General features: G+C 41.3%; 1 protein-coding gene across 4 annotated transcripts in view; it reads right to left on the bottom strand.

Moving 5' to 3' along the window:
* The window catches only part of ULK2 (unc-51 like autophagy activating kinase 2), a 56,886-nt gene extending 34,482 nt beyond the window's left edge, over nt 1-22,404 (bottom strand). The window contains exons 1-12 of one of the 4 annotated variants that reach the window (XM_043903979.1): nt 21,505-22,404; nt 20,543-20,635; nt 19,195-19,236; nt 14,299-14,331; nt 13,835-13,871; nt 8,845-9,018; nt 7,688-7,761; nt 5,408-5,509; nt 4,392-4,450; nt 2,442-2,524; nt 624-671; nt 197-285 (exon numbers count right to left, since the gene is read on the bottom strand). In XM_043903979.1, coding sequence (XP_043759914.1) covers nt 197-285; nt 624-671; nt 2,442-2,524; nt 4,392-4,450; nt 5,408-5,509; nt 7,688-7,761; nt 8,845-9,018; nt 13,835-13,871; nt 14,299-14,331; nt 19,195-19,236; nt 20,543-20,635; nt 21,505-21,594 — 924 coding nt within the window. In that variant the 5' untranslated portion in view covers nt 21,595-22,404. Of the gene's footprint in view, nt 1-196; nt 286-623; nt 672-2,441; nt 2,525-4,391; nt 4,451-5,407; nt 5,510-7,687; nt 7,762-8,844; nt 9,019-13,834; nt 13,872-14,298; nt 14,332-19,194; nt 19,237-20,542; nt 20,683-21,504 lie in introns of all 4 variants that reach the window. The other 3 variants (XM_043903978.1, XM_043903981.1, XM_043903980.1) reach the window with 3 other exon arrangements.
* Nucleotides 22,405-23,243: the final 839 nt, after the last annotated feature.

Here is a 23,243-nt window from a genome sequence, read left to right as displayed (position 1 = left end):
TTCTGCTGAAGTGTGCACATCTAGGTAGGGGCAGATTCCAAACCGAGATCCTCAGCAACAGGGCTCCCTGCTCAGGCCTCAGCCGCGCTAGAAAACTCCACACATAAAGAGAACACCCATAATATATCTGCAGCTCTGTCTGTGAGCAGACGCACTAGCACACTCTACCGTCACTTCTAAGAACCCCAGGACTTACCGGTGGAGAGGCGAAACGACAGGACGGAGAGCTGCCATAGGAGCCTCCAGCGGCAGAGCCGGCGTACACGGGCACCGGGACTGGGCAGGCTGCAGAGAAACACCAGGGAAGAGAGGCCGCTGAGTGCAGCTACCTGAGTCGTCCACTAGAAAACCCGCCACAACCGCCACAGCTTCGTGCTGACCAAAATTCACATCCACATACTCCCAGGGATGAAACTAACAACACAGCAATTACTGAACTATTTCAAATTGGATGTAGAAGGAAAAATGGAACTGGAACTAAATAAACACAACTATAAGTATTTAAGAAAAGCCCAATGAATCTTGAGAAGCACATAAAAGATTAATTTTGTGAAACCAAATCCTAATTTTACCTTACGGTTGCATTTACTTGTTTAGTAAAAATGTAAAAAGTGGGTACTCACATTTTTTTACTGGAACTTGCTCAAGGAAAGGATGGCTGAAAAATGCTTCTGTAATGAAAATGAGAATGCAACCTTTAAACTGACGTTGATTTTGGCAGACGGGTTGATCTTGTCGATGTAGTCAACATAGTACCCTTGAAATCATATATAATTATTAATGTTGTTGTTTAGTTGCTAAGTCATGTCCAACTCTCTTTTGCAACCCCATAGACCCCGCCAGGCTCCTGTGTCCATGAGATTTCTCAGGCAAGAACACTAGGGTGGGTTGCCATTTCCTTCTCCAGGGGATCTTCCCAACCCAGGGATCGAACCCAGGTCTCCTGTATTAGCAGGCAGATTCTTTACCACTGAGCCACCAAGGAAGCTCATAATTATTATTACCTTCTTTATACAGACACAATTTCCTTTCAATGTAACAGCATGCTATTTTTATAAATCATCTATAAAAATCATCAAATTGTAAGTAATTCTGAATCAATGAAAATTTTAAAATAATGGCTGTGAATTCTCCAAATGCCCATTACTAACACAGTACCACAAAGACGACTAAAGTGGATCTGTCCTCTTGTGTGGCTGTCTTCAAGCAGACAACAACACAGAGAACCGTGGCCAGGCCCTCACTAAGCACATATGTGAACTACAGCTGTCAACTGTCCTGACAGGAAGTCTTAGGCAGCTGATTTGTTCAGTAAATTCCATCCTTCTATCCCAGAAGAAGTATTTCTACAGCTGGTTTCACATTTTTAAATTCACATTTTTAAAAGTTATTAATTTGATTTAGTTCCTTCAGCTATTCACCAAGGATAAAACCTACACAGTAAGCCTGCTAATTAGATAAATAGGTGGGTGAGTACATGAAAGTATATTATTTTACTCTTTTTTCCTGTATGTATAATTTATTTCATTATTTCTTTAAAAGCCCACAAAGACCATCTCAATTATCATTAGGTCTCCAAATTATGTGCTACTAAATAGTACAGAGTGGACAAGGAGAATAGCATAGCATGGAAGTTTGCCAGATAATACAAGATCAGGAATGAGATTAACTCAGATTTAGTCTAAATGACCTCACTCTCTGAAGCACTCAGTTCATGGCCTCAGTAAATGTTCTCAGTAGAAAGTAGTTCTAACAATTTCTGTATAGGGGGTGGGATGAAATAATCTGGATATATCTTTTCTGAAACTTCTGTAGAAACTGATATTGAACTTTAGTTCATGCAATTGGTAAATATTTCTATCTTTCAGAGAAAGAAATGGACATTGCCCAGTAACCATGAGAAAAATGGGCCAATAATGAAATAACATACAGGATAATAGTTTCTAAATTATTGATTAAATATTTATATTCTTTCCATACATTTACAAAATATGTAAAAAGGGAAAACACAGAGATAGAAAAGTAAAAATGAATTTCATTTTCCTCTGAAACCTCTATAGTATCTTAAAAAAAATTGTTTTTCATGTGGTTGCCAAGAGGGGAAAGGAGGGTAGGGAGGGACTGGGAGTTGAGTATTAGCAGATGTAAGCTATTATACATAGAATGGATAAACTATAAGGTCCTACTGTATAACAGTGAACTATATTCAACAACCTGTGATAAACCATAATGAAAAAGAATATATATGTGTGTGTGTATAACTCAATCACTTGAGTTATACACAGTTAGTGTATAACTAACTGTGTTAGTTAGTATCACCAGATACTAACACAACACTGTATATCAACAATACTTCAATAAAACATAAATTAAGAAAAAAAAAAACTCTTCAAAATACACAAAATTATAAACCAGATACAAAATTTGAAAATATTACTTACCAAAGTCCATTCTATCTTTTTGGTTTCTCTGAAGCAAACCCAAAAGAAGATTAGCCAAATAAGGTGATGTTTCTCTGGGAATGCTGCGGGGGCAGGGGGAAAAAAAAACACTAAAGTGGTGAGTTTATATATATTAACTACACAACTTTTGCTTTCATTATGGTAAATGAAAATGTATATGCAGTTTCACAAATACCACATTTTATACCAAGACAACCATGATAAAGCCTCATTCCTTAAAAGAAAAACAACCCACTAAGCAGTTGCTTCTGAGAAGCAGCATCAGTCTGGGAAGACTCTTGCCTGAGATTCTCACTGCCTTTGTCAGAACATCTGTAGGACAAAGCCGCTCACAAGCACAGCCTACCTTGAGTTTTAACACAACTTCAACCTAGCACTGAGAGTTGCTACAGAGTTCTCTGTTAAACAAAGAGCAACCTCCAATTCTGCCTGGAAAAGGGCAGAGCTTAAATAAATACAAGTGTCTCCAAACAAATGCTATACATAAGTTAAAAAAAGGCACAGAACAATTTGCAAAGTAATTTGTATTGAACTATATGTGTGCAGAAGCGCCAGTAAGAACCAGACATGGAACAGACTGGTTCAAATTGGGAAAGGAATACGACAAGGTTGTATATTGTCACCTTGCTTATTTAACTAATGTGCAGAGAACATCACACGAAATGCTGGGCTGGATGAATCACAAGTTGGAATTAAGATTGCCGGGAAAGCTATCAATATGCTGATGACATCACTCTAATGGCAGAAAGCGAAGAGGAACTAAACAGCCTCTTGATGAAGGTAAAAGAGGAGAGTGAAAAAGCTGACTTGAAACTCAATATTCAAAAAATTAAGTTCATGGCATCACTTCATGGCAAATAGAAGGGGAAAAAGTGGAAACAGTAACAGACTTTATTTTCTTGGGCTCCAAAATCACTGTGGACAGTGCATTAAATTAAATTTCACTGCAGCCATGAAATTAAAAGACACTTGCTCCTTGGGAAAAAAGCTATGACAAACCTGGACAGCCTATTAAAAGGTAAAGGCATCATTTTGCCAACAAAATTCTGAATGATCAAAACTATGGTTTTTCCAGTAGTCATGGTACAAATGTGAGAGTTGTACCATAAAGTAAGTCTGAGCACTGAAGAATTGATGCTTTCGAATTGTGGTGCTGGAGAAAACTCTTGAGACTCCCTTGGACAACAGCAAGATCAAATCAGTCAGTCTTAAAGGAAATCAACTCTGAATATTCATTGGAAGGACTGATGTTAAGCTAAAGCTCCAATACTTTGGCCACCTGATGTGAAGACCCAACTCATTGGAAAAGACCCTGATGCTGGGAAAGACTGAAGGCAAAAGCAGAAGAAGGTGGCAGAGGATGAGATGGTTAGATAGCATCACCAAGTCAACGGACATGAATTTGAGCAAACTCCGAGTGATAGGGGAGGACAGGGAAGCCTAGTGTACTGCAGTCCATGGAGTCACAGTCAGACACAACTTAGCAACTGAACAACAGAATAAATATATACACATGAATAAACAGTCAAACATGTAAAGAGAACTCACACTAAAAATATTTCTAAAGAAAAAGAATTTCAAAAGGTACATAGCAAACTCTTGTTCTCCCTAAGGGCAGGGGAAGCCACTTTCTGCTTTACACCCATCTGTTCTGTTTGCATTTCCCTCCCTTCCCTCAAAGAACACACATAACTTCTGTAGGTTTTTCTGGTGAATAAACTTAACATTATTAAAAAGAAAGAAAATGGCACAGCACATGGGCACATATGATGCTCTAGTAGCTTTCTAATTTCCTGTTAAAATGAATGCTCTCCTTACAGCTAACTGAAAAAAAGATGCAATAATGGAAAAACATCCATAAAACATATAGAATTCAGATAAATAATACAGTATTGACATAGTAAAACCCAGTGTAATCAAGACACATACCTAGGCATTAAGTTCCTGTTTTTTTCATAAAACATCCTTAGGTCTTGAGGACTATTAGCCTGTTTAAAAAAAAAAAGAAGAAGAAGAAAATGGTTTAATTTCCTAAAACACCAAAGGCAAAAACTCCAAATCACATGATGGATGCTCATATTCTTGCTATAGAATAGAGACTGAACTTGAAAGCCATGGACTGCTGAGGGAGCCATCGATGGGCACAAGACTTCTAACACCTCTGACACTGTATGCAGATTCTGCATATCTGGGCATAATGTATCTTTCTGAGGTCAGATTCTCAGAGAGGCCTGAGGCTCAGAAGACTCACTCACTACTCTGGAGGTTACATGGCCCACCCAACATGTGTGCTGTGTGAAGTCAGATGCAATGTACCTTCAAGGGAGTCAAGCCAGAGAACTAACAAAGTGCTCCTTTCCAGCCTCTCGAGAACACAACACAGCAACCTTGCAGTAAGAGCTGCTGAATTACTGAAGCTGCCTCTACCTTCAAACCAGGCTAGGAAATCAAGCGTTCAACCTGCTGTGTCACTGACTTTTAATACCATCTTGGGCAAATTATTTCTCTCTGTTTTAGTTTTCAGATTTAAAAAACGGTCTCTGTAACTGGCCAACATGAACTCAAGAGGAATCACTGTGATCATATGCTAGAAGAGCTCCTTCTGACAGAATGTTAAGGGAGAGGCAGACCTACCTAAAATAGTGTAAAACCTAAACAATGACCTCTCCTCTAGGAAAGGCAGGAGGAGAGTTGTTACCCATCTTCCCAGACCTGCCCCCACCCTCACATGGATTCCCAGACCCCAAATCCAGGCTAAGCAGGAAGCGCTAATGTCACACCTATTTCCCATGGGGTTGTTAGCCTGAGTTGGAGAACCTAGTATTACCTAGGATTAACACCTACACTGTTCAAGGGTCAACCGCATTCCCCATTTCATAAGTCAAAAGGCAACTTCAAAATGAAAAGAGCCCCAAACTAAGTATACCTGAAAAGAGTCATGGTACCTGAAAAGGTGGCTTTCCAACGAGGCACTGATATATCACTGTCCCGATGCTCCACAAGTCAGCCTTGGCATCATAATGTTGAGACATGATAACCTCAGGAGCCTGGGGAGAAAGCAATTCAAGAGATGCGCATAATGTCAGTTACATAATTGATCTCCATGTGTTAACTGGAGAAAGTCACACTCCTAACAAAACTACAACAATAAAAACAACACACTGTGATACTGCCCTAATCAAATGATACTGCAATCAATACAGACCCACATTCTTACACTGAGGTTTACTGCTGCTGCTAAGTCACTTCAGTCATCCGACTGTGTGACCCCATAAACGGCAGCCCACCAGGCTCCCCCATCCCTGGGATTCTCCAGGCAAGAACACTGGAGTGGGTTGCCATTTCCTTCTCCAATGCATGAAAGTGAAAAGTGAAAGTGAAGTCGCTCGTGTCCGACTCTTAGCGACCCCATGGATTGCAGCCTACCAGGCTCCTCCGTCCATGGAGGTTTACTGGCAAGTCTCAAAAACAACAGTGGAGGAAAAGCAGCAGGTTGCATAAAGAAAATATGTCTATATAATAGTATGAACACATAAAATACAGAAAGAGCATTAAAATAATAACAAAGAGTACACCTCAATCCCAAGACCAGGGTTACTTCTGGGGCAGGAGAGTAGGAGAGTGAGAAGGGAGGGTTACAGAAGGCACACAAACCGCTTCCGAAATATTTCATTTCTTCTAAAAGAAGACCAAGGTGAACACGGTAAAATGTTAACTGTCAAATGCGGATTGTAGGCACACAAGTGTTTGCTACATTAGTCCTATTTCTGCCATTTAAAAACTCTAAAATAGCAGAAAATCTATTATGCAAAACATAATAAAAACAGTCTTAAAAGCAAACAAAAAGTCTCTGATACTTTGTTACAGCTGTTTTCTCCCCTCTCATTAGATGTTGCTTTCAAAAACTACCATCAATCAAGGTAAGCATTGACTGGAAATGCTAAATACACTGAATGACAGTGACATTTTATTTTCTAGGTGTAACATTTTTATTTATTGTTCCTAGTAAATTTCTTACTGGGTCAACTTCCTTTAATAATCAGCCCAAGTACTCTCTCTAGCCTCAAGGCTGTAAGTTTTGAAACTGAACTGATTTCACACTCAAGAAGTACAAAGTAGTATTTAATTAGATTATAAGATTTATTATATAAGCAGTAAGGTTATGATCAAGAAAAAGTAAATCTAACACAAAATTTCTCTGAACTTTGAGCACTAGTTCCCTTGATCTCAAAGCTGATTTTATATTAGAAGTAACCCTAACTGAACATAAACCCATTTTAAATTCAAACTGAAGTAGGTTCATTTACTTCACAGGATTCTGAAGCTCCAGAATCAAAGTGTTTCCAGGCTTACCACCTCACATTAGTTCAGAAGTGTCACAGCCTCACCCTATTAGACCTGACAGTAACCACAGGAGAGGATAGAGAAGAAAAGTTAAGATTTTACAGCTGTTACGTGTGACACAAATGGGAAACATTTCTATAGTACAGGGATCCTGTCAAAAGACAACATGCAAAGGATGACTACATCCTATAGCTGAAGATACGCCCCAAAAGATTTTTTTTTCATTTATTTTTATTAGTTGGAGGCTAATTACTTTACAATATTGTAGTACCAAAAGATTTTTTTAAGTATTCCTAAAATTATACATCATGTATAGCATGACCATACTTCATGAATTTTTTTTTCAATTTTTATTTCTAATTTAATCTAATAGAAGATATCTACCATAATAACTAATCATCTTAAAAAAATAAATGCCAATGGGCAAAGATGACTTTTATAGTCCACTAGGCTAAAGCGCGGAGAAGGCAATGGCACCCTACTCCAGTACTCTTGCCTGGAGAATCCCATGGTCGGAGGAGCTTCGTAAGCTGCAGACCATAGGGTCGCTAAGAGTTGGACATGACTGAGCGACTTCACTTTCACTTTTTACTGTCATGAATTGGAGAAGGAAATGGCAGCCCACTCCAGTGTTCTTGCCTGGAGAATCCCAGGGACGGGGGAGCCTGGTGGGCTGCCATCTATGGGGTCACACAGACTGAAGCAACTTAGCAGCAGCAGCAGGCTAAAGCGAAAGACATCTGTATTACAGCATTTCAGTAATATAATTAACATTTATAAATAACTCAGACTATGATAAAAATCACATTTTAGTTGGAAACAAGCTTTATACTTAAATTCCAATGCTTCCCGCTGTAAACAGAAAGGATGCAAACACTCACCATGTACATTGGGGACCCGCACAGCGTGGCAGCCATCATGTTACTATGCAAGTAACGGGCAAAACCAAAATCAGCTGTTTCACAAAATAAAAGGGAGAAAGTCAAATGATACCTTTGCTCACATTTAACACAGATCATATGATTCTTTAAGATACAAGCGGGCACAAAAGAACTATGAGAAACTAAAGCTTATTGACTTAGACTGTCCACCAAAGAAAGAAGTGGCCACCTCACTTTGAACAAGTTAAATAATGGTAGTAGCCACCAATGGCACAAGTCACTGCTCTGCCAGTTTTGTAACCAAGAAGGGAGTTCCACGCTTTGCAAGAGCAAGTGCCAATAATAGTAAATGATTCGTTAATAAAGCTCTCATTAAATAACACCACCAGGTATAGAGTTTGAGCTGTTTTCATCCTCCTCCAGATACCAGATGTAACCTACATAATAACAGAGGTTTCTTAAAATACTGGTAAAAAATTGTTTTTCCAAAAACCATGAGAACAGCTTTAAAAAAAAAATCTAGCATTATGAAGTGCTTCAAATAATACTGAGAGTGCTGAAGTGTTAGTCGCTCAGTCGTGTCCGACTCTTGGCGACCCCATAGACTGTATAGCCAGCCAGGCTCCTCTATCCATGGGATTCTCCAGGCAAGAATATAGGAATGGGTAGCCATTTCCTTCACCAGGGGATCTTCCTCACCCAGGGATCGAACCCAGGTCTCCCACATTGCAGGTAGATTCTTTACCATCTGAGCCATGTCTTCCTTGAGTGGGCTAAAAAAAACCCAAAAAACCTTCCAAACAAGAAGCCTGAACTAAATAGTCTCTCAGATCCCTTAGGTTAAAATCCCATGAGCTATGAAGAATCAGGGTATTAATTTGCTGCCAGCAATGCAGTGTGTTAGCTTCCCTCTGATGAAGAGAAGCATCTCCTGCTGAGATTCCTACTCGGAGCCCTGGTGCAGGCCTGTCAGACTTGTCTGAAATTTAGCACCTGCTGTCAACAACGTAAAGGATCCCCACATCCAAATGGACTTCAGTGAACAGAACAAAAATCTCAAGTGTCTCAACAAAATTCATCATTCTCACTGAACTAAAATTACCTAAGAATACTGAGTCTCAAAAGTGTTCTTTGAGTGAAACAACATAGCCATATACCTATTTTGATGCGAATACCACTGACACTGGACTTCCTGCGATTGGCGTAGGACAGCAGGATGTTCTGGGGCTTGAGGTCCCTGTGGATGATGCCCTTGCTGTGCAGAATGCGCATGGCAGCTGCGATCTGATGCAGAAACACTCTGATGGTGTCCTCGCTGAGTGTGCCCTTAGCTGGGAGAAAAGGTGTTCCATAAACACTTAAGCCTACAAAATCAAGTCTCATCTGTGGGAGTAAGGAATGGGAATTCACTTTTTTTCATTGTTTTTACCCTAACAATTTAAGTCTATGAAGAGATATCAAATATCTCAAAAATTTTAATCAACCTGTTGTAAAGAGAACTGATTTATGTTCACATCTTCCATTCTCATCAGTGTCCCTTTACGGTTTTCTTTTCCCACTTCTACTAGGAAGAATGAGCATGACAACAGATGCTTAGCAAATTCGAGTCTCCTTCACAAGCCAAAAATAAATCCCCTTCACATCAAGTTCTTGGGATAAATGTCCATATTTAACCCCAAACACTACCTGAGTACAAATTAAAAACAGGTGATATGCTTGGCTGGTGAGACTAAGACATTGCCCCCAACTGGACCTGTCAGGGGGCTGTGGCCCACACCTGTCTCCTTTTCATCTCCCAGAGGCATCTCTCCTAACTAAAGACACCTGTAAGAAGCCACATCTTCACTGCTACCAAGAGGTGGTGGGAACATGACTGGAGAGTAGTCACTATCCAGCAAACAGCCATGCTTCCACGTACACACCAGAGCATGCAACAGTTCACAGAGCCTGGTGTGGGGTCAGGCTGCCTTTGTCCAAATCCCAGGTCCTGCACTTATTAATCCTCACTGCACAGCCCTGGAAGTTGACCCCTCTGTGCCAACTCCTCCTCTACTGAAAACTGAAAACAGACTAACCACATGGGGCTCTTGCAACACTCAAACAAGACAGCACATTTAATCATAAAGACTTAAGGAAAACGCCTGGCACGTAATAAGTACTCAAAGGTAAAGTGAAAGTGAAGTGTTAAGTCACTCAGTCGGTCCAACTCTTTTGTGACCCCCTGGATCGCAGCCCACCAGGCTCCTCTGTCCATGGAATTCTCCAGGCAAGAATACTGGAGTGGGTTCCCATTTTCTTCTCCAGAGGATCTTCCCGACCCAGGGATCAAACCTGGGTCTCCTGCACTGCAGGCAGATTATTTACCATCTGAGCCACCAGGGAAACAAGGTAGTCAGTACACAAATATGTATTTTATTACAATGGATCTAAAAGTCAAAAGTCCAATTCCTTGAATCTACATTAGGTATTTAATATCCATGACCCCATTTTGACTTCTCTAGCTCAGATGGTAAAGAATCTGCCTGCAATGCAGGAGACTCAGGTTCAATCCCTAGGTTGACCCCATTTTAGAGTCTGTGAACATATTTCTGACCATAGAACTCTAGAACATGTTCTTTACAACCTTCTCTTATGCGCTTAAGACTAATAAGAAAGACAGAAATAACACTAATACACTGAACAAGTGAAATATTACTTTTAAAATCATTTTAATGAGTGACATTTTACGTCCTTAATATCTTCAACAGTGGAAACAGTGACAGACTTTATTTTGGGGGGCTCCAAAATCACTGCAGATGGTGACTGCAACCATGGAATTAAAAGATGCTTGCTCCTTGGAAGAAAAGTTATAACCAACCTAGACAGCATATTAAAAAGCAGAGACATTACTTTGCCAACAAAGGTCCACCTAGTCAAAGCTATGGTTTTTCCAGTAGTCATGTATGGATGTGAGAGTTGGACTATAAAGAAAGCTGAGCGCCAAAGAATTGATGCTTTTGAACTATGGTGTTGGAGAGGACTCTTGAGAGTCCCTTGGACTGCAAGGAGATCCAACTAGTTCATTCGAAAGGAAATTAGTCCTGAATATTCCTTGGAAGGACTGATGCTGAAGCTGAAACTCCAATACTTTGGCCACCTGATGCGAAGAACTGACTCATTTGAAAAGACCCTGATGCTGGCAAAGACTGAAGGCGGGAGAAGGGGACGACAGAGGATGAGATGGTTGGATGGCATCACCAACTCAATGGACATGAGTTTGAGTAAACTCCAGGAGTTGGTGATGGACAGGGAGGCCTGGTGTGCTGTAGTCCATGGGGTCGCAAAGAGTTGGACATGACTGAGCAACTGAACTGGAGTATCTTCAAATAAACTAAATCCCCATGGTTTAAAAATTATCAAATACTTTTTTCTGAGAGCTATTTTTATCTGCTTTTAAAAATTCTTTGGAGTTCTTTTCCTCATGCTATTAAAAAGAAAAATCCAAATGCACTATAACACAAAAAGTGAAAGGTTCCCTGCTCCTCTCCCTGGAGATGAATGAACACTGTTAAACTCTGGAGTATGTTCTCCCGGTTCTCCCAGCTCTACTGATACTTTCCTGCAGATGGATGCGACGATGACTGCACATTAGTGGGAGGGTCAAATCAACAATTGGAGCTCTACTGCTGTAACATTTTAAATTACACTGAAGCAATGAAAATGGACAGTACCATTTTTTCCATCTCATTCATTTACATTTTAATTTTAGGGCTTAGAAAATTTTTGCCACTATAAATGACTGCAGCTGCTTAGAACTTGTATCTTTGCCCCATGACACACAAAAGTTTATCTGATTCAGAGACCAAATTCTAACACTGTTTCTGTGCAGAAAAATTAATGATCTCATTTAGGCTGTTTCTGGGCACAAACTACAGTAGAAATTCACGTATTTCTATGAACACGGAATGCCTATTCTCAACACAATCCCATAAACTGAAATTCTCTTGGTAAAAGCTTAACATTTTAAAGGCACAGCCAACATGAAAACTCTCAGACGGATGAACTCCTGAGCAGTTGGCCCTGACAGGGGAGACTCAGCCATGGCTGCCAAACTGAACGTATCTGCTAGAAATAATGTTAAAGTACAACTTACCAATTACTTCACAATTTCCCTTATTTTAACTTGCAGTCAATAGAATTTGTTTTTTATCTTTTGAAGATGTGAAAGGCACTTTATTTATCAAAGCAAATACAAGGACTAAATGGGTGTCTTGTGATTTAATGGCATTATGCCCTCCAGACCTCTGACTGACAGATCTTCTTGATCAGTGCATCGCAACAGAAATATAATGTGAGCCTTATACATACCTTAACATCTCCTAGTAGCCACATTTTCAAACGTGAAAAGAAACTGGTGAAATGATATTTAACCTAGTACTTCCAAAATATCATTTCAACCTATAATCAACATTAAAAACCTTGATATAATCACTCTTTCTTTCAAAACGCAATGTGTGTTGCAAATCACACACACCTTTCAATAGCCCAACAGCCCTATGTGGTCAGTGGCTACTGTAGTGGACAGTACATCTCTAAGACAATGCCTTGAGGACCTAAGTTATTCGACACATCTCTTCAAGTGGTAGAGAGGGGAGAGGTTAAGTATGACCAGAATCACACAGCAATTAAGTGACATAACAAAGGAACTACCGCAATCCAGCCTGCCTGTCCGACTCCAACATTCAGGTAAGCTCTTCATTGATCTGAAACGACTGCTCTGGAATATCCAAAGCAGAGTTCAACATCATGTACAGACTGCTGAGGAAGCTAACAAATCTGCTACGGCAGCATCAGCACGTATGTCAGCCCAGAGGCTTTCTGTCAGAAAAGGACACTGATATTCCGACAAGGAAGTGAAATAGCTAAGTGCCCCTCAGCCTGACCCTGGAGAAAGGGGCTTTTACCTGGATGGATAAGAAGTCAAGGATCTCAAGATTTAGAGGTTAACAGAAGGTAAAAGCAAGGTGTCTTCTAGCTTCAACTCCTCTCCTCCAATAGAGGAAAAAATGCCCATCTCTGAATTTTATCAACTAGCAAATGACTTTTTGAAAAATCTTTACCAAACTGACATAATTTGAGAGAATCTCAGGAAAAATACAAAAATCACACATGGACTAACCTCCCAAGCTCAGAATAATGGCGGTCTCTCAGTGGGAGGAACTGGAGTAGGACTACAGAAGGGCCCACAGGAGCTTCAATTGTATTTAGAATTTAACTATGGGGAGCAGGAGAAATACTTGTGTTCTATATATTATTTCTACATGGCTTTCGAAATCTCAGCAATATTTTATATTTTAAAGATTTTTAAATCTCATTTTTAATTGTTCCTTGTTTATCTTAACATTTAAAATACATTGCTTCTCTTCTGTAAACTGCCCACACTGTTTGTGAGTGTATCTACTGATGTCTTAGTGCTTTTACCATCAATTGCCATGACCTAGTTCTAGGCTGAGAGATGAACCTTTTACTACTTTTTTGTTTGTTTGTTTTGCCTATTTCCCTATATCTTCAAGGGTGAACAAGTAGGTGCTGACTTCATCTAATGTCCTTTAAAAAGTACTTTGGAGGGACACAATTTTATCTGAACACGAACACACTTTATATATGGAATTTCAAGCAACATCTAGTACTAAAACCTTACCTCTATGCCACAAAATAATGTCAAGGTTACCCTGAATCCCTTACGACATCTTTTAAAATTTACAAGTAACATTCATGTTAATAAACACATCCTAGGATACATTCTCCCACTATTATTTTTTTTTTTTTTGAAGGAAATGAAAGAGACTAAAGGTTCACTACCAGCCCCCAACTAGAATCCTTTGAAGAGAAATTTTGTTGGTTTTTCTCTGATGGTTTTTCTCTGAGAGGCCTGACCTCTCAAACTGTCAGAGAAAGGCACACATAAACAAGTACTTATATACAAGTAAAGGAGTAAAACCACAACACACAACAATCAGTCAGCAAAGCAACCATAATTAAACATACACAAATATTTATTGAATGTTTCTATACATGTACAGAAAACAAGGGTAGCATATTTCAGAAGTAAAGAAGATTAAACACACTATAGTACTATATTGACCACTGACAAAGTCAAAAAATTACCTTGCAAATAATCTGCCAGGTCTCCACCATTGCAATACTGATATACAAAACAAAAAGTAATTAAAATAAGACACTGATTCAAGATTAATTCAATTCATTACCAGCTAACTTTTTTTTTTTAACTTGGCTACACGGCATATAGTATCTTAGTCCCCTGACCAGGGATCGAACCCACATCCCCTGCATTGGAAGCTTGGAGTCTTAACCACTGGATCACCATGCAAGTCCTATCAGTTAATTTTAATTAAAAATACATTTGTAATAATATAAATCCAGTCCCCCCAAAATTATAAGAATCATAGAATCAATTTTTAAATTTTATATTTTAAATTTTATATTCCTTATAAAATAGAACCTAAATCACTGAAACTTTATTAATTCAAATTTCAAATAACCTACTATCAATTTTAAAGTATGTATTAATCAATAGAAAAAAAATAAAAAGAAACCTGGATACTACCTACCTCCATCACCAGAAACACAGAGTTGGGTAATTCCTGAAAAGTAAACATATTATACATTGTCTAGATTAGAGAAAAAATTAAGCAAAAATTTTAAAATAATGATTGTTAATAAAATAGTATATGTATTCATTTTAAAGAAGTAAAATGAAATCACAAAATCCATTAGTAAGTGAAATTTAAAATTCCCTAAACACTGACATAAGCATCTCTGCTTCAATGACAATAATGGCTAATGTAGTCATCAAGAAGTTCAAGTCTATTCATAGAAAGAACTAAAGGAAGACCAACACTAAACGTGCAGTCTCAATTCTGGAACACATGGTCTGGGATGCTTCATCCTACCGGCCCACATACACCTAAAGGAAGCAAGTACTTGCGGGGATTCTTAACTGTAATATAATACATTTCCACCTTTTTGCTTAATTATCTTCACCTCTCCAGCTGGCCAATGTTTACATCTGGTATGTAACCCCATACCCTTCTCCTACTCATACAACGAGAAGCTAAACACACACACACACAAACACACTTTACTTTGAAAAAATGGGATAGCATATATAAATGTCTGAATCTTGCTTTTCTCACTCAATAATATACCAAAGAAATCCATCTAAGTCAAATGCATATGCACAAGTCATCGTATGACTGTATCACCATTTAAGCTGTTTCCTACCAAGGAACATCATTTGTTTCCAGCCTGGGCCATTATAAGCAAAGCTGTATTGTTTCTTGGACATACATCCTAGTTCTCAGGCTTTTATGGCCCTCAGATAGATGTCCAGGATTCTGGGTTGTTTAGTCAAGGATGTGCAGCTCCAACAGTGGCAGATACTTCTCACTGACAGAATTTTTAACTCCCTACTATAAACAAGACACTGGTCCAGGCCCCGAGCTTACAACAGTAAGACAGCAGAGTTCTGAATATCCTGTACTCCCCAATCTTTAATTCTAAGAAGGGAGGGTCAGGAGCAAGTCAACAAACAAAAGAAATAAGTACACAGAGCATGGAGAAGATAACAGGTGCTTTGGGGAAGGAGGAGAAACAGGGTTGGGGAGGGGACTGCAATTCAATTTAGGGTGGCTCAAGAAAGCTCCCTGAAAACAGAACTTTTGAGTGAAGACATAAGGAAGGTTGAGGTGTACCTGTGCAGAACACAGACACAGTGATCCATCTGCACATATAATCTCCCTGCAGGAAGGAGGTCCTCAGCACAAGGAAAAGGGGGAAGTGGCCAGGAACCACAGGAGGCCCAAGTAGACATAACAGAAGCAGCAACACGCAGAGAAGGGGAAACTGGGGATAGCGGGGTTTGTCTTTCACTCACAAAAACAGAAGCCCCTGCAGGACCCATGCAGAGAAAGAACACCCTGACCTGCATTACTGGGAGTACTTGGGCTGCAATGCCCAGACTCTTCCTCAGGGTATGGAGGCAAAGTATCGTCCCACAGCACTCCAAAAATCATATCCAAAGACTGACATTTGTACCAGTGACACATCTCCCCAATCACACCAGTAAGAATTACTGCACTTTCTACTTTTGCAAATAGGAAGGGTGAGAAGTGACATCTGTCACCTTAATTTACCTTTCTCTACTTGTTTATGAAAATTTCATCCATTTATGGCTGTCAGTATCCTCTGACGTAAGTTTTAAAAAATTTTTATGTCCCTACTTTTATGGCTTCTGAGTTTATCTTGATTTAAAACACCTCTCTAGGGACTTTCCTGGTAGCCCAGTGGTTGGCAGTCCTCCTGCCAATGAGATGGACACAGGTTTGATCTCTGGTCTGGGAGGAGCCCATGTGCTGCGGAGCGACTGAACCCTTGCACCACAACTACTGAGCCTGTGCTCAGCAACAAGAGAAGCCACCACAGGGAGGCCTGTGCGCTGCAATGAAGGCTCAGCACAGCCAAAAGCAAAAATAAATAAAATACCTTTCTAGCTCTTAGATTACATATAGTCATATAAATATTATTATAAGATCATTACTGCTTATTTTATATATTTAAGCCTTTAAGTCATTGAAAATTATTTTGGAAAAATGATGAGGACAGATGTCTCAGTTTGCCAGCACCATGTACTGAATGAATCTCTTTTTCACCATACTAAAAATTAACAAGAGGTAGACGTTTCCAGACCATTGACATTCATGCAGGGAAGTATTCCCAGATGACAATACTTACCTCATGCCCAAAATACTCAAAGATATGTATCTTTCGAAAGCAGGCGTGATATCACCCTCCAAACAGCTTTGCACCGTCCTTGGACTAGAGATCCATCCCATGTGGGCCCTCCACCCTCCCCTGCATCACCCAGCGCTCCCTCCACACCCAGCACTCCTGCCACATCCCTTCTTCCAGGTCCTCACTCTTGTCTTTCCTGTCGGCTCCTCATAGAGGCTGCATCTGCGTTGGAAGCTGACAGGCGATTGCCCAGCCCAGCCTCCTCCCACTGTATTACATGACTATAGATTCATATATGCATTTAGAAAACTCTAAAACAAATATAACAAACAGTGGTTATCTCTGGGAAGTGCCATATTTTTCTAATTTATTCATTTTGATAATGTTGGAATATTTAGACTGTGAGTGAGTGAGTGAAAGTCGCTCAGTCGTGTCCGACTCTTGGCGACCCCATAGACTACACAGTCCATGGAATTCTCCAGGCCAGAATACTGGATCTCCCCAACCCAGGGACAGAACTCAGGTATTTAGATTCTTTACCAGCTGAGCCACCAGGGAAGCCCCATTCAAACTGTGGGCATATATTACTTTTGTAATTAGGGAAAATGTGTTTAAGTGTCATCTAAAGTGAAACCTGAGCACTACAATGTCAAAAGTTTTCAGTTCATTAAAGTGCACATAAGTCTGAGGTAGACCTCCACAAGTGGCGGCCAGTGTGAACAGTGTTCGTCTCCAGTGGATAAAATGACTGCACCGGCCTCTACACCCCACACCCTGTACCCTTGATCAGAATCCAGTGAGCAAATCTAAACTCTGTCTACTCAACAGCCAAGCACTCAAGACTATATTCATCTGACTAAGAGTTCTGAAGTCTATTTTTATAAATTAATTCCAGGAGTACACAATGCACAAAACAGTAAACATTTCTCAGCAGTCACCTTGATATTTCCAATTGTTCCACAGTTCTGGTTTCTGGAACATGTTCTCCCTAATGATATCTCATCCTGCAGCCAAAGTCAGTACTTTAAAATATTCTTCATTCCGACAGACAAAAATCTTAACTACACTCTCCACCCTGAAAGCAAAATCGACTCTGAAATTGACAGCGTTTTCTGTACCTCTCAAGAGATAGGGAATGAAGAGTTACTATTACTTAAGTTTTACACAAGGCACTGACTTGTACCTCGTGGTGCCCTCTATCTACAGAGACTCAGACAACTACACAAACAGCTCTGAGGAGAACCAGCATTTCAATAGGGATTGTGACATCAGATTAGTCTTGACTTTAACCGTTTTTCCCCTTTCTTTCTAGGCTGCTTTGAATTTCTCAAATGAAGGAATCAATTATATCTATTTAAATAGGTAATAAAATATACCCACAGAGTATACATGTTCTGTATATGGAATTTGTTGTATTTTTGGAGATCACACACTGACATCAAAAACTTTAAACCTGTTCATGCTACTTGTTCCAGTAATTCCAATTCTAGAAACTGAACTCACAAGACATAATCAGATATCTTCAGAAGGTATGTATTATCCTTGGAGCATTTTTTTGTAATGGGAAAAACCTAAACATCTTGTAACTTGGGTCGAGTTAAATAAATACTTTGTTGTATGATATGACTACATGAAAAATGACTCTATTTTTTAAAGGACATATAGAACAGCCCACTAAAATTAAGCACACTGACAGCAAGGACTGTTTTACTCACAGCTTTGTTCCTAGCACTCAGAAATGCCTGGCAAACAGCACCTCACCTCATTGAACCTCACAAAATGACTGAATTTGAGTAATGCAAGTGTATAGAGAAATGGTTTTAGCTAGAAATATATATAGCAGAATCACATTAACATGCTCATTTACTTCCTGGAATTCCACTGTCCAGACTAAGAAAACAAAAGAACAGGGTAATGTCCATCAAGCACCCCGGGTCGGCTGTGGAAGGAGTGGAGGGAAAAGCTGAATGCACTGCCCCTCAGGATCAGACCCCTGGAGTTCCTGCCAGGTGAATACCACTAGCAAGTGTGATTCTAGGATCCAAGGATTTTAAAACACAATATGGCCCCTAAATACAAGCCAACTACTTGCTCTGGTGCTCCACCCAATAAACAGGAATTTTCTCTAAACTCGGGCTTTTGAAAAGGATTTCCAAGGGTGATTTTGACTATACAGAAATGTTGCTTAGAACTTCAGAATCCAGCCTTCCCACCGCCAAATATAATGCGACTCTACTGTATGCCATGACAATCAACATAAACAAATCCAGGTGATTAATCTGCAGAGTTTCCTTGTTATCATGCCATGAATCGTCTAATATCACCACTATTAGCAAACATTGCTTTTGCAATAAGAAAAAAAGCTCTAGCTGATTTTTCAATAGCCCAAAATAGTCCTTTCTACATTCATCACAGAAATGCCAGATCTGGCATCAGTATTTCTCTACTTGACCTAAAACAACACTATTGTAGCATATTATCATTTGTCAGTAAGTTTACTTATGCAGGACATTATTTATTTTATCCTTTTGCCCTATGCTGTTTTACACAAATTCTTAATTAATAAACACACAACTCAAGCTATACATCTTTTCAACAATAAGGCAAATTTTCTATTTCTATGATGACATTTAAATTTGTATGAAATAGAAAAAATTTCTATTAAGTTATTAACAAACATACATATATTTCTTTGAAAATTCAAAATAAGGTACCTGAACATCATAGAGTGCTACAATGTTTTCATGCTGAAGTTCCTGTTAAGAAAATTGAGAATTCAAAATATTTGTATTTATTCTAAGAATTGTAATATTTCAATATGCAAATAAAATTAAGTATATACACACATTTATATCCATTTATACTACTTCTAGTATACCACACTTTTGTTACTAGTTATAACAATTCAATCTAACGAAGAATAACAAGAAAAGTGCCTGATCAAACTTTACTTGGGGCCTATATATTTTTTCACTGTCCTAATTCATTCTCATTTAGAAAATAAACGTCAGAGTCAGTATGACCACATACTTTACCGCTAGTCTTTTAGATTTAATACAAAATTTCTAACAAGAAAGGCCTAAAATTCCAAACTGCTTTTAGAAAGCTTGATTTGCCTAAAAGAAAACAAAGTATAATTCAAGAAGCTGTAATTCTTACCCAAGAGCTGTCCACAGAATAGCAGTTCTGATGAATGTTAGATGAAGGTTCCATGTTTATATTACTTTGGGATTAAACACACCTAAACCTATTTCTTCACTGCATAATTTTTTCAAATTTCTTTATAATGAATCAAGTGCTTTGTGACTCTCCAAGAAGTATTTAGTAAACATGACTTGCCACATTTGTTTGACCAGGGACTCCTTTCTCCCCCTCAAAGCATCCCACTTGGATAATTCTGCTTATGAGTGACCTAAAAAGACAACTTCCAAGGAAAATAACTTTGCTCAATTTATAAGGAAAATAGATTACAAATGCCCCTAGTTCTCCAAAAACTATTTAACTGTAACAAGAAAGGAATCAACAGAAGAGAGAAATAATGTGTAAGAGAGGCCTGTGTGTGGTGGTAGTCACTCAGTCGTATCCAACTCCATGCAACCCCATGGACTGTAGCCAGCCAGGCTTCTCTGTCCATGGGATTCTCCAGGCAAGAATACAGGAGTGGATTGCCATGATCTCCTCCAGGGGATCTTCCCCACCCAGGAACTGAACCTGGGTCTCCTGCACAGGAGGCAGATTCTTTACCATCTGAGCCACAAAAGAAGCCTCCAAGAGATGCCTGCCTCTTCTCAAAGGACAACTCAATAACTAAGGGAAAAGAATGATGAGAAGCTAAACCCAGTTTTCATCTAATCCCTCCAAGCACTGGCCAAGAGCCACAAACATCTATTCTTAAAAACAGTTTGCAAGTACTCAATGTTTCAAAAAACTGAGCATGAAAAAAAGAGCAACAGGTGAACATTCTCAAACTTGGGGTCAACTACCCAAACTGGAAAGGATGGCATCTTGTGTTAAGTTTTAATCTAGTATATCTAATATGAAATACCCCATAAAGAAACATACCTTTAAGATTTTAATTTCCTTCCCAAGCAGTATTTGTGATTTTGACAGGTTCTTTTTATTAATACTTTTAATAGCTACCTCCCAATCAGTTTTCTGGAAAGGAAAAACAATTACTTCTGAAAATTACTCCACAGAAACAACTGAAGAGAAACAAAGAAAAAAGAATATATAAGCATAAAGATGTTTTTAGCAAATTCATATAACAGCACTAGGAAAAATAGAACCCAAATTTCTAACAGGAAAATGATTTTACAAAGGTGTAGCAAGCTAATGTCCCACAAGACAGCCAGTAAAATAAATATGAAGCCTCCGTAGTAACTAAAAATAAGTGGGGGGAAAAAAAAGACACACTTTATTTACAACTACTTAAAAGTTATGGAGGATAAACTGGGAGATGGTTGAGTTAACCGAAAATAGGATTTGACAGCTAGGCAGGATTACACGTTTTCGCTTTTTTTTTTTTTCTTTAGTTTTAAGTTATTCTCACAATAAAGGAAAACTCGGTAGTATTGTATTTACTACTTTACAGGCTGAGCAACCAGGCCAGCCCCCCTTCAGACCTGCCCCTTGGCCCAAACTCTCTTAGGATTATTTCCACTCTTGAGGTGCCTTTCCGAATTCTTTAGATTCTAAAACCCGCTGGGAGCCTGTTTTCGAAACAGTATAAACTTTAAAAGAAAAAAAAAAAGCTGAGCCCGCTCTCGGGTCGATTTGAGTCTCCCCGCCTCACTCCCAGCCGTCCGCCCAGCACAGGAACGGAGGTGGGTGGGCGGTCGGGGCTCCGCGCGGGGAAACGCGACACCGAGTTGGGGGAGCCCGGGGCTCGCGGGCCACCTGCCCATTTTCCGCTAGGTCTGCAATTCTCCGCCACCGGGGAGGGTCCGAGCTCGACCGGCCGGGCCTCCGTGCCGCCCCGGCCACAGCCTCACAGCCGCTGCGGCCCCGCCTCAGGCGGGGCTCACCTGGCGGTGCCGCCCCCGGAAGACCACGGCGAAGGCCCCGTGTCCCACGAGGTCCCGCTTGCTGTACTCGAAGTCGCCCACCACCTCCATGGCCGCGCCCCGGGGTCGGCGCGGGCGGGCGGTGATCAGCACCGCGGGCCCGCCGGCCCCGAGCGCGCCCGCCGGCCGCCGAGCTGGGGCAGCCGCGGCCCCGGGCCTGGGCGGGCGTTCATGCCGAGAGGCCGGGCAGATACGGGGAAGCGCCGCACGGGGCCGGGGTCAGCGAGGCCTGGCCCGGCCCCGGCCGCTCCTCATGCCGGCCGCCGCCGGCCGCTGACTCCCTGACGAAGCGGGCTCCCTGAGGAAGCGGACTCGGCGCTGCCAAGCAGGGGCGGCGCCGTCGTCGTCACTGGGCGCTCCCGGGGCCGCGCGAAGGCCGGGGAGAGGTGCGGGCCCCGGCGCCCCCCATCCCCACCCGTCTGCGCCTCGTCCTCTCCGATGGTGCGGCTCCGCCCGGCCGCCGCCCTTCGCGGGCCTGGCCTTGTGCCCTCGCCACCCTTCCCCGCTAAGAACCAGCAAGCGCGCGCCGGCCGCTCCGCGCCGACTGCCGGCCCTCCGCGACGTCAGCGCTTCTTGTAGGCCGCAGCGCGCGGCGCGGCCGACGCGCTACCTCCGCCGGGAAAATGAGTGCCCAGCTGCCGTTGGAGGCGGGAAGGAGCGCGCGAGCCGGCGGCGCCCAGGGCTGGACCCGCAGGGAGGCGAGCATCCAGGAAGGGGCAGCAGGAGAGATAGGGGCATCCCTGTGCAGTGTGGACCCCGCGGATGCGATGAGGGCAAAGGAGCATCTCTTGTATCTAGGCATTTCCGCGCCGTTGGAAACCAGAGGCCTCGCCGCCAAGCCCCCACCCTTTTGCATTTACTGCTCAGGGCCCCTCATGAGTGTGTAGGTCAGGGATCCTGCATCTTCTGCGGCCGCTTGGCTTCTGTGAGGAACTGATGACAGCTCAGGGCCTTCCTCGAAAAATAAATGCTGATGCTCGCAGACTCGGTTTTGCTTGTTTTCAAGGCTCTAGTGAGAAACTTTGCTTCCCAGCCGCAGGTGTCCTGCAGCGTGGCCTCCGGCTTCCTTTGAATGGCCTAAAAGAGTTTTCTTTCCTACCAGCTCATTAACAGTTCAAGTGACAAGGAACTTACTGTCACCTTTCCCTCAGAGAGGTGTCTACTGAAATCATGTTTTAAACCACGTGCTTGAAAACGTCAGAAATCCCAGGTCCCATAATCGGCTGCATGTTCACTTGTTTAGCATATCTGCTCTCAAGTCATCTCTCACTTCCAGAGTTACATTTCCCACCCAAGGCCCTTTCCTGAACACTGATCTCTGAAGGCTGATCAAGGACCCTCAAGACATCCAACCTTGTGGCAGTCAGCCTGGGAAATCTCCAGAGAGGAACTGGTCCCTTCCTCTAACCCTTAAAATGTGAGGTCTTGGGTTTATGCTCCCAACTGTGTACACTTGCCTAATTCCCTCCCTTCGTCCCAGGTGAGTGTTGGAGCCTGTATAAGTCTGCAACCTTCAAAAATTAAGAGCAGGGACTTCCCTAGTGGTCCAGTGGTTGGGAATCCACCTACCCGTGTGTAGGGGGCGTCAGATTTGATCCCTGGTCCGGGAAGATTCCACATGCCACACGGAAAGCTGGACCCATGTGCTGCAACCACTGAAACCCGTGCACCTAAAGCCCGTGCTCCGCAACAAGAAAAGC

Source organism: Cervus elaphus, chromosome 5 (assembly GCF_910594005.1).
Source record: "Cervus elaphus chromosome 5, mCerEla1.1, whole genome shotgun sequence".
NCBI classification, from domain to species: Eukaryota; Metazoa; Chordata; class Mammalia; order Artiodactyla; family Cervidae; genus Cervus; species Cervus elaphus.
The sequence above is the reverse complement of the archived record's forward strand: the minus strand, read 5'-3'. Positions and strand labels throughout refer to the sequence as shown.